This window comes from Alosa alosa, chromosome 17 (genome assembly GCF_017589495.1).
Source record: "Alosa alosa isolate M-15738 ecotype Scorff River chromosome 17, AALO_Geno_1.1, whole genome shotgun sequence".
NCBI lineage: Eukaryota > Metazoa > Chordata > Actinopteri > Clupeiformes > Clupeidae > Alosa > Alosa alosa.
The window spans coordinates 10,073,998-10,086,706 of NC_063205.1; the positions used below are offsets into that span (position 1 = coordinate 10,073,998).

Consider the following 12,709-nt stretch of genomic DNA (forward strand, 5'->3'; position numbering starts at 1 on the left):
CCCGACTGTCATCTAATCACCACAACAGACTGACAGGGTGTTTGTGCACAGACAAATATATATATTTATAAAATATATATATATATATATATATATATATATATACCCAAGCTGGACTCGGACACAGATGGACTCACATACACACACACAAACACACACACACTTATTCTCTCTCTATTCTCTGTTATGCAGCCATTAAACTCTCTTCAGCATGAAAAGCTCTTGTGTACATCACATGTATCTTATTCAGGGGAGGCCTCATCAGGGAGCCTTTCAAGTGCATAATCAAATAGCATGAAAGGCCGCTGATGTCTGTGCAGCCCTGAAAACCAATTCTAAGTAACTTGACTGACAAGGCAGTCTGCATAAAAGCACTCCTAAAAGCATTGTGTATCACAGTGTGAAAGACTTCCATCTTTTGTGTGCTCTCTGAAACACCTGAGAACAAACATCATCTATCATCATACATCATGTGTATTCCATATGCAGCTCATTCCCAGGTAATCATAATAAAGGGACCTGCCCTTTCTCTACAGGTTCAGCTGGCACAAGACATTCTGCCAATTAGCAGATACTCAACAGTGTTCATTAGGGATTCTTAAATCAGACAGCATCTGTAGAATTGTCCATGCTAAAAATACACAAATAAAGAGTCTTTAATGATGTGCTATGTGACTGACTAGAGTATAGCTTAAAGAGCAAGGGTAAAGAGCAAGGACTGATACCTCAAGGGGGGAATGAGCTGAATTTAATGCCAGTAAACAGAGGGGATGAGAGGGGATATTGCCTTTGACAGGAATCTGACAGAGCACCTTCAGCTCAGTGAAACTGTAAAAAGGCTGTGACTGTGTTACTTGGGTCTAAAATGGGACAGAGCTCCTCACCTCCCTGGGCACAAACCTATTCTAGGTCAGCGTAACAGAAGCTACAACACTGTAGTATATTGTTTGTAAGTGTGTGTGTGTGTGTGTATATGTGTGCGTGTGTGTGTGCGTGTGTGTGTGTGTTTGTGTGTGTGTGTGTGTGTGTGTGTGTGTGTGTGCATGCATGCTTGAATGCTGTACGTGTATAACATGAACACCAGGAGAAATACTCCTGGTGGATCCTAATGAGCCTACGATTTGCAAAACAAAATAACCTGAAGCATTCTTAGAGCAGTTGATTTCTGTGTGTTTTGTTTTTCTTTATAAAATACAAAAAAAAATAAAAAATGGGAGAAAATAAAAAATCAATCAGGAAAGAATCTGAGCAACATCCCAACGACCCCAATGACCTTCATCTCAGGATGGCTCAGCAAAGCCATTGCCACAGTAATCACAATCCATTCCCGGCCGCACAGCAAAAAAGAAAAGTGATTTCCCCTTTCCGTCTCCCAGGAGAGAAGCTCTGTCCAAACACGGCCGGCCGGCCCACTTCAGAAGCCCATATAAATGTATGAGGTGTGCTGATGAATGAGCGAGAGACAACAAATGAGAGTGCTGCGATGAGGTGATAAAATTTTAAAACCACTCATTCTCCTGTCCCCAGACGTCAGGTCGGCCCGGGGGTAAACAGCGTCCTCAGAGGCACTTGGCCTCCGCAAACCCCCAACACCCTTCAAAAAAGGCAATGCAGAGAGAATGCTGGCTCCGCACAACGATGGAGTGATATGTTCAACTTCCTTTTCCTCCTCTTTCTTTTTCTTCGGTTCTCTTCTTCTTCCCTGCTGTCTCTATCCTTTTCTTTCCTCCCGTCATGGTCTCAAATGGTGCTTGACTGAGAGATGGTTGTCAGGAGTAGTTGAATGATGTCTTCCATTTCCCTCAGGCTCTCGAGACAGACCAGTGCAGAAAATTGGAGAATCACACAATCAACTTGTGCCCCGGGGACCTTTTCTCGTGTGCGAAATGGTGAGGCAATACACTCGCTCCACGGTGGTAAGAATCTGCAGGAATGTTTTCAACAGGTTCCGTTCAGGCAAAGTCAGGCTGAACCCCCTCAGTGGCGTCTGTCACACCATGAGGCAAATTAATTTGGATGGAGAGACTATGAGAGTCTCTCGTCAGAAATAGAATTTTAATAAGCCGTGTAATAACGCTTAATACAATACCACAGAGACGATGACCCGGCTTTGGTGGAGGCGAGCCTCTGGGAGAGCAATGGCAAAGGTTGGAACGATCCAGACAGACAGGAGCTAAGAATAGGCATAAACTTTGCAGATTACCTGCAGATCACCTGATTTCAACAATATGTTATGCAAAATGACTCACAACATCAAAACAACAATATGTGTTGTTGTTTCTGAAAACACCAACATGCATCCCATGCAAAAGAGAGAACACAGATTTATGACTATGATGAACTAATTACCCAGAATATATACCACAGATAGGGAAGGAAACTATGAGGAGAAACATTGGAGCTTTGATCTAGGAGACAAATAAATAAAAACAAATAAATACATAAGATTTGGAAATAAGCTGGGCGAAAAGATGTTCCTGTGGGAAAAGCTACATTGTTTTGTGCGATAAAGATGAAAAACAAGAAGGAAGACCAAAGAAAGTCCAGTACTTGTAGCACTCACAACAGGAGAAGAAAGAAGAAAGCCGCTGGACTTCAAAGAGGAAACACCGGGGGGAAAAAAAATGCACACTGAGTACTTTACTGAGAGAGGTGTCCGAGCTTTACTCCTTCTTTGTGCTTGGCAGCACAACCCCAAAACAGCTTGTATTGTTGTCTTTGTGTGTGTGTGTGTGTGTGTGTGTGTGTGTGTAAATGCCTGTGTGTACATGTGTTATGTGCATGTGTGCTTCCGTTGCCTTGCAGTTTCCTATGGATCTGGCCACTAAAAAGTAAACACAGCTGAAACCCAGTAACAGCGTAAACATTTGGGGCTTAGCACAGCGCTAAGCTCTGCCCGGTCCCGTCTGTCAATAGGCATAAAAGATGCAGAGCGGACAGGGCCACAGCTGAGTGGAGACAGCACATGGCTGACCATGGCATTCCAGCCCAAGGCCTGCGTGTCTCTTGGGCTTCCCTGTGTCCTGCTGTCTGAGGCGCTGTGATGCTTTATTCAAACCTGACCAATGGGGACTGTGCTCCGTATTGGATATGTGATAAATAATTGACCCAGGCAGTGTCCTCCTAGACTGTTCTTGTGAATGTTGCATATGAAAAAAAGATGCAGAGATTAAACAGAAATCGGGTCCAGCAAACAGGAGAGCTACCTGATCTACCTTGAGCCTGGACTTCATAAAAAATCCCTATTCAGTCTTGTCATGTTTTGTTCAATATTCTTGATTACTGATAACAATTTCATGACCTGTGTGGCTACCGCGATCAACCCTGCCTCACAGATAAAGATAGCTGTACACCAACTGTGCCTTAAAACAGAGGCGTTTGAGAAACCATGGGCCGGTCCTTCTCTCATTACACTTTTTGGACATCAATACATAACACACCCAAAAACTACTAGATACTATTAAACTATTAAAACACTTCTCCCCTGCACCAGCTAAACAGATGACAGTCGTAGTGTTATCCAATTGCGTTGAAGTCCTGAATCAGTCAGTAAACATTGGTCGTTTAGTCTTATCCAATTTCGTGCAGTGAGATTTTCAAATGCACACTTGATGCCGCCCCTCGAGTTGGGCCATTAAGTTATTTGTGGCCAGAGCCTTTCTTCTTTCTAGATTACCAGGGTCTGGAATCTCTACCTTTATTCCTTTCCAGCAACTGAATTACTGAAATCCTAAAGCAAACTCTATGTCGAGCTGTGGCTCGAATACTCGGCCAAAATGGCAGCATGAAGTGTCCAACACAACAGTCGTATTGAAAGCACACTAAGTGTTGGAGTCGCTAATTATGCCAAGGCTGCGGGAACTGGACTTCTGAGGGGACGTTTTTTGCTCACTCGTTCGGCCATCAGGCGCGGCACACGTGGTCCTGCCCTGGAGGGCCAGTCTGAGAGCGCTGTGGCCTCCTGACTGGGGAGCGAGAAGCCTCACTGACCATCTGCTCTGTTTGGGAGGGTCTGTGTGTGTGAGTCTCTGTGTGTGTGTGTCTCTTTGTGTGTGTGTGTGCGCTTGTCTGTGTGCTTGTGTGTGTGTGCGTATGTATGTGTGTGTTTGTGTGTGTGTATGTGTATGTATGTGCATATATATGTGCGCTGAATGCTGACAGAACACACGTTCACACTGAGGGTCAGCCCCTTGGACGGAACAGAAGGAGGGTATGGAGAGCAAGGGAAGAAAGGTCAAGTAAGGTGAGCGAGAAAGAGAGAAGAGAAAAGAGGTAGAGACAGAAAGAGAGAAGAGAAAAGAGGTAGAGACAGAAAAAGGAGAGAGCAGAGGTATCAGGAGGTATTCCACCACAGGTCTCATGATGTCATCTCTTACTGTGTTGCTGTTCTGACTCGAACTTTGTCATTGTACATGAGCATGTGCTCACAGTGGGGAGCTATTCACACAGAAGAAACAATAACACACAGAGAGAGAAGGACGGGGGGAGAGAGAGAGAGAGAGTGCAGGCCTGGAAAAAAGTCAAATCAGCTGGGAGCCGCATATCAGCTCAACAACACTGGCAATTGTGCCTTTCAAGACGTTACTGACCGGCTGTCCAAGAAACACGCCCACACCCACACACACGCCCACACCTACACACACGCCCACACACACACACACCCATGCCCAGACCCACACACATATACAATTTTTATCTTTGTGCTATTCAAACAATTATTTGCGTGGCTCACACACATGTGTTGTTTGCCAGGCAGTTTATATTATGGTAGCAAACAACCTTTGTGCCTGTCAGGTGATGGCGTAGGGTTGAAGGGGGGTATACGCTGTCCCAGAGGCTCTGCATAGCGAGGGCATCAATTCAACACTGAACCATAAATTGGGCTTAAGTGTGAGTGTGTAGTGAGCATGTAAGTACAGTATACGTAATGTGTCTCTGTGTGTGCGCATGTGTGTGAGTGTGTAGTGAGCGATGTGTCTCTGCATATGTGTGCGCATGTGTGTGAGTGTGTAGTGAGCGATGTGTCTCTGCATATGTGTGCGCATGTGTGTGAGTGTGTAGTGAGCGATGTGTCTCTGCATATGTGTGCGCATGTGTGTGAGTGTGTAGTGAGAGATGTGTCTCTGCATATGTGTGCGTATGTGTGTGAGTGTGTAGTGAGCGATGTGTCTCTGCATACGTGTGCGTATGTGTGTGAGTTTGTGCAGTCTGTGCTGCTGTTCACCTGGATCTCCATGCCCTGCTCCAGAAGCCTCTTGGCCTGGTTCTCCACCTCCAGTCGGGCCCGGCTGATGAACAGCAGGTCGTTCTCGATCACATCGATGCCAGACAGGTCCACTCCCTGGGACAGATAGTCTACAAGACAGGGAACAAACAAACAAAAACACATCTTAACAAACATGTTGCACTAAAAAAAACACTGAGGCCATTACGCAACGCCGGTCTTGCTTCATGACTGTGCTTCTTTAACTTCACCACAACAAGGATCAAAAGGCCTGCGATGCACGATGCCAGGGCCATGAGTAAACGCTAATAAATGTAGAGTTATTCTGCGCAAAAAGACAGCAAATGGACTGTTGTGAACACTTCATGCCAGCTACATCAAGTTCTGTCAATTTTATGTCCAGAAAGCAAAAGGCCATGTTTTTTCAGGAGGGGGTGTTGTTTTGGGAGGGGGGTGTTTTGTGTTTTAGCAGTCATGTTTTGGGATGGTCCTCCACTCACAATCATGTGTTTTTCAAAAAGTCAGCATAAGAACAAGCCCTCTTAACTCTTGACAACAAGGTCTTGACATCTATTTGCTCGGAAAAAAAAACTGCAAAAGCTGTACAACATTAATTTTGTATTGGCTATTGGGTTGGCAGCTTCAGAGAGGACGATGGTGGTGCGGCAGGCTGGTAATAGGCTTTTTGAGTGACAGGAGTACTGAGGAGACTCTCCATGTATACCTCGGGTCATGTCTCGCCTACTCGGCTGGACTCAGCTGTGAGGAGGTTTAATAATGGACACTCTGGTAAGATGTCACTCAATGTTTGACATTAATTTGTACAACTTTTCTTAGAAAAATATGTGAACTGGACACTGAACAGTAGATCTGAACACACACACAAAAAAAAAAATCAAACTACCAACCCTCTGCAATTACCTTGAGCCTTGGGATATGAATTTCTGACGTTATTACCATTCAATTTAACAACAGCTCTTTGGGAAATTAATCAGTTGCTCCTACCAACAACGATGACATTGTTAATAGAGGGACGAACTCATTGACCTTGACAAGGGCAAATTAATCATAAGGCAAAAGGTATGCAACTCCCTAGAGCTGCCAGAAGCTAAACCCCTAATAAAAATACATTTACATGGCAAAGGCAGACATGTGCGTTGACATTAATTGCATGCTTACAATCAATTATTAAACTCAACACATTAGCTTGGAATAATAGTTGTCAGTGATTGCTTTTAGTGAGGTCAATGTCAATGTCAAACTGTTTCCCCAAGGGGGGACCATATGATGATATACCGATAAGCTGAACTTGAGAAACAGCAGACAATTTAAATCTCTAACCCACAACACTATTCTCTGCGTTCATCTTTGGTGCATGCAATCCATGCACATTTTACACTGCTAGCAGCCACAATTAAATAATAATTTCGGCCAAAAAATCTGCATATCATTTAGACAAAATATTCAGCTCCAGCCACGATCAAGAAATCTCTGCTTCAGGGAGCCGTGCTGATAATGACACGAGGAGCGATGCTTAAACCACAGTACTGTGGATATCCCCAAGCAGGAGGAAGCAACCACACTTAAAGTGGCATTTGATTGGCAGCTCCAGACAGGACTTCAGTCAGTGGGAAAGGGACAAGATAGGGGGGGACTGTACAGAGAGACAAAGATATATAGAGAGGGAGGGAGGGAGGGAGGGAGGGAGGGAGAGAGAGAGAGAAAGAAAGCAAGAGAGAGGGAGGGAGGGAGGGAGAGAGAGCGAGCGAGAGAGGTGCCATCAGAGCAACGCATTTGAGGAGTGATTATTATTTTGCCGTGGTCATAGTAATGCCCTTGTAAATTAGAAGCTGTTATTACACTAGCACCTGCCAGTTGTCCCACAGGTATACGAACACACGTACACCCTCACACACATGCTAATTAGCAACATCCGGACGTGGGTGACATATTGCTATGCAACCTCTCCTCTCTGAGGAAGTCATTTGTGTACCTTGAAATAGCTCGGCAAGGTGCTTCTGTATAAGCCACATGATGCTCCTAGTCCTGCTGCACACGACCAGGTCAGATCACGGCCTCCATCCGATGCAATGAATTTGCAGCGCTACAAGGTTACACCCACAAAAGGGCTTTGAGCAGGCGTGGGGTAAGCTCTCTGCTGGATCAAATTGGGTGCAATTGGGACTCGGAGCGAGCTTCATCTGCAGTTAGAGTCGCCCAAAATTGCTGATTGGAAAATAATAGAGGTGGGGAAGCAGGGGATCTAGAACAAAAACAACCCCCCACTGGGATCTCCGACGGCTCTCAAAACATTGTGTTTGTGTTGCGGTGTTTGTCTGCGGGACCATTTGACACTTGCGGTGCCCGCCAGGCTTTTTTTTTTTTTCGAACAGACTTCCCAATGACTCAAGTGCAGTGACACGGAGCAAAGAGGCCAAATTAAAAAAAAAATGAAGAAGGAGGAGAAGGAGGGAAAAAAAAGTGTTGAAAAGTCCCAACACTGAGTCAGTCATTATCAACTCCACTCTGCACCACCTGAGGGTCGACTTTACTTCGCGCGCAGACTTTATTTCTTCGTAAGCATTCAGGACACGACCTTGAGCATGTCTCTCTCCTTCTTTCACGCACAAACACACACACACACACACACACACACACACACACACACACACACACACACACACACACACACACACACACACACACACACACACACACACACACACACACACGACTAGGAAGAGAGAGCTGGAACAGGTGGGAGAGAAGCAGGAGAGACGAGTGCCTGGGCTCAAGCCGGTTTTGGTTAGGCTCCGTGCCAGACCACGTTCATGGCTCTGCCAAATGCCCAGGGTGTCGTAGAGAGTCATCCGACTGTTCTGCTTGTTGTCTTCGCTCACACACACTCATAGACACACACACACACACACACACACACAAACTTGCAGGCTTAGAATGAGGTATCAGTACACAATCTCTTTCTAAATACAACAATGACAGACAAAAGAAAAACATTCTAATGGTGATTGGATTGTGGTTACCTAGGAAATATATGTTTTCTGTTCACTGACAACAACATGGCTCATACACTCACTATCTTTTCTCTCTCTCACACACACACACAGACACACACACACACACACACACACACACACACACACACACACACACACACACACCATCCATACTCATACACACAGTAATCTGGCAGAATCCGGCAGGATCCAATGTGGCATGGCCGTGTGTTGACTCAACATGGTAGCGGCTTGGCCGGGCAGGAATGCTGGCGCTCTACTGCACTGCACTGGCCTGCTTTCAACCCAACTCCAAACTCAGTATTGGATTACTGCTGGAGCTTATTTGCATGGCCCAAGGCAAGAATACTAAAAAAATGAAGAAGAAAATGGGGGCAAAAGTGTAGAAAATGACTTACTGTAACCTTGGGAATGCAAATTTAAACCCATTATTTAAACCATTACATGAGAAGAGGGGGAAGCAAGCACTGATAAAGTGGCACATTAACCCAAATTCAATATGGCTGCAACAATCCACCAAGAATCAGAGGAGCAATTTTCCACAAGCAAAAGAAATTCCATTCATTTCTGATTAGAGGGTAGCACAGCCGCCTACTTGAATTGAAGGTGAAAAGGCAATCAGCTCTAAGCGAGAAGAGACACTGTTTGCCCCTGTTTGTAGCAGACACAACGAATAATTGCAAGTTCCAACGGAAAGTGGAAATGAAAAATGGTTAAACGCCATCATGTCTTTCAGGATGACACAAAACGGATGTTGGATGGCTCACTGAGAAGTTCATGGGAAAATGGCAGCCATCACAGGCAATTTCTAGCAACATTCCCATACCTCCGGGAAATCTTTATAACACTGTTTTAAAAGTGTGTCTATGCGAATAGTCATGTGCAACAAAATAACACCAGTCATCATCCTGGGCAATCATGACAGCAGACATCATTTACCCTGGGACAGAGAGCAATGCAGACAGTTATCTTGGATCTAAATAACCTTTCCTTTCTGAGAACATATTTTGATCTCAGACTCAGAGCACATCTTCCCACTGACCCCACACACACCAGCAAACACACAACAGGGGGGAGAGACAGAAACACCATAGTCCAGTCCCAATTCTGCTTGTGGTTGTAAAAGAAAAAAAATTCTCTCCTCCTGTTTAGAATAGATCCAGCTCCCTTGCATTACCAGAGTAAGACATCTTTCATGCGACAAGTAAATGCAGGTTTCTGAGGGGAATGAGTTAGATTGGAATCATTTGTCCACGATAAGACAACGGAAATCTAGACAGATTATAGAAGAGGCAGACTTCCGAAATATCCAGTGGCTTCAGGTCAAATCCAGCATATACAGTCGGTAAAATCCCACCATCTAAGCAGTGGTTAATGCTATGGACACACAGACTGTTCGGAGATTACAGTCAGACGATGGCTATGACGTCGAAGATGTGTTGCTTGGACGCCAGTCCCAACTGTATTTATTGAATAAGAGCCAGAGTATTTACATTGAGAGCTGTGTTTGTTTCATCTGCCTGAGCTTGGCTCCAAAGGGATCTGATAATGGCTGGGCTTTGGTGGGTGGGAGGCAGAGGGGGCTGGGTGGAGGTAAGGGGGTTGTGGGCGGGTGGGGATGAGTGAGCTCACCGAGCTAACTGAAGGTCACCCTTCATGGCTTGCCGTGTGGCTGCGCTGTGCTGTGGGGGCAAAGACATGAGAGGGGGCAGGAACTGTGTGTGTGTGTGTGTGTGTGTGTGGGGGGGGTGAGGTTTAGGAAAGCCTATTTCTCATGATTTCCCCTCACGGTCTTCACACAACCTCCCCCGACGGAACAGGAAGTCCTTGCTGTCTGAAGGTGAAGGAGGAAGTGGTTTATCGATGGACACAAAGGACAGCTGGCAGAGTTGCCAACACAGTTGCCAAGAGGGGTTGGAGTAAGCCAGAGGGTGGGGGTTAGGTGCTGCTGCTGCTGATATAATGATGGTAGAGCTAGAACTGGGTGTGTGGGGGTGAGTGCTGTCCATTGCTATCCATGCTAATCCTCATCGGTGAGAACTCAGCGTGGGAGATCCACGCTGTCCCAACAGTGCTCCAGTGACCCCCGCTGCCTGGGTCGGCCGTTTTCCCGACGCAGAGGGGAGCACAATGCCTTGTTTACACAACTACTATGCGATGGCTCCAGCATCCGGTCAAGACTGGCCACTCTGTTTCCCAAAGCATGCCGAGAGCTTCTCCTGTGACTAACGGAACAGCTCTTTTATGCATTTGTTTTGTTTTTATTTATTCATAAATTATGGTAGTTTTAGATAACAATTCAAACAGGACAATCTTTGCAGCACTTGCAGTCACGCAGAGCTGAAAATCTCAATTATCCATGAAGCCTGCGGAAGACTTTATCTTTGAAGTCTTATAGACTCAAGTGCTTTGGACATATTCTCTGACAAAAGCTTCATAGAGTTGAAATGGACATTTCTGAATGTCATCCATATCAAACACATCAAATCAGTATTTTTGTTTTTTTAAATCACAGTCCCTGATGTGGACGAGGTGAGGGTTCATCAACCTCAGACAGATGTTTGGCTGTCAAAGGAAGGGCTTGATGCAGCTGTAGGTCCAATCACCAGAGTTGACCTCCGTGCCTCCACACGCAAGAATAGCCCTCTGGGACTCGAGGAGCGTGACCAAAGGCAGCTCTGGCCTTCTCTGTCTGCTGTGAGTGTGTGAGATTCTTAAGAAGAGGAGCCAGAGAACACACACACACACACACACACACACACACACAGACACACACACACACACACAAGCTTGTGCAAACTTCCTGTTGAAACTTCTCCAGTCATTTGAGGATCAGATGGAACAGATCGGAACAGGCTGTCTCCAATGATGCTGGCTCGCCAGGACAATACAAGTGTCGGTGTATTAAGGCTCGTCGGTATTAGAGGATTTGGCTCTTTCAACTGGAATGAGGCACCGGCTTTTCATAACATGAACCACGACATTATTACCTGGTGACACCTGGTGAATGACACAAGGTATATGCCAAAAAAACCAGGCTTGCATCCACACACAGATGTTAAACTAGTAGTGTATTCCACATTCTCCACCGTCTTCCTCCATTTCTCAACCCCCCATTTTCCTCTTCCTTCCACACTCTGCTCTTCTCCAAATCCATCTCTCCCCTTCAGCAGAGGGTGGCGTAATGGGTTCATTAGTTCAGATGGGAGGCTAAGGCACATCCACTTTTAGGCATTACCGCTGCATTCCCCATCATTTCCAGTGAGGAATAAGAAAGCAAGGCAGAAAAGAACAGAGAGTGCTAAAGAGCAGATGCGAGTAGACTGCCTCATCATGACCTCATTGGACTCAGCTCACACACTCTGACCCGTAGGCCAGAAGCGGCTAACCATCCCTCTGAATGAATCACATCTAATCAGCACTGCCACTGTGCTGGCAAACGGGTAGCATGAGCAGTCGTCTTTTCTAATTTGCAGCCCTGTCTTTATTCTCTCCCCTTGTGTCTTCTTCTCTCATTTCCCCATTCTCTCTTTTTCCCCACTTATCTCTTCCCCCCCTCTCCTCCTCCCTTGACTCTTTGCTGGGCACGTGGCGATGCGCTCCCAGCCAGGAGCAGCCTTTAATGATTCTACTCAAGAGGAGGAGGCGATGGGAAGTCAGCGTAGACCCAGAGTGTGCAAAGGCGCCGCTGGAGGGGCAAGTTGATAATGGTCATCACCTTTGTGGCGGGTGCTGATGTGTTCAACAGAAAAATCTCCCGTCCAATTAAGCAAAAGAGTTGTGATAGGAAAGACGGCATGAATGTCAAAGGATTTCTTTTTAAAAAGGATTGTGTGTATTGCTTGAAAGACATTAGTCTAGTCCTCTCTTTGAACAATATAAATCTGTTTATTTACAAAAGGTATTGTTGGGAAATTACCAGGTTATATTTCAGACATGCTTGTGTGGAATTCTGGTCCCTATCAGACCAGATCAAATGACTGATTGATGCTCAAGGTTCCTCGTATCCACACTGAGTTGGGAAAGTCGGCCTTTTGTTATAGTGCCCCTACTTCCTGGAATAATCTTCAGTGTAATATAAAAATGAACTCTATACTTTCCTACAATCAATTCAGATCTGTAATCACAAACCTTCCTATGTCAATTTGTACCTGTTTTAAGTAAATGTCTTTATTATTATTATTATTTTATTATTAAGATATTATGTATTTTTTCCCTTCCTCCTCTATAATGTAATGTATGTTATCTTATTATTTATTTATTTTACTTTGTTTTATTTTATTTATAGGCCTAGACCTATACCTATACTTTTTTTCTCTCTCTTTTTACATCTTGTTACTTCATCGTTTCTGTAATCTCGGCTTCATTGAAAATGAGGGCTTCCCTCAATGACCCTCCGAGAATAAATAAAGGTTGAATGAATGAATGAATGAATGAATGAATGCTTAAA

The 12,709-nt window shown here is 45.1% G+C and overlaps 1 protein-coding gene across 1 annotated transcript in view; it reads right to left on the reverse strand.

Moving 5' to 3' along the window:
• Nucleotides 1–12,709, reverse strand: part of cog5 (component of oligomeric golgi complex 5) — a 93,739-nt gene that overhangs the window by 57,141 nt on the left and 23,889 nt on the right. The window contains exon 7 of the mRNA XM_048267539.1: nt 5,225–5,355. Within this exon, the coding sequence (XP_048123496.1) occupies nt 5,225–5,355 (131 nt within the window). The remainder of the gene's footprint in view (nt 1–5,224; nt 5,356–12,709) is intronic.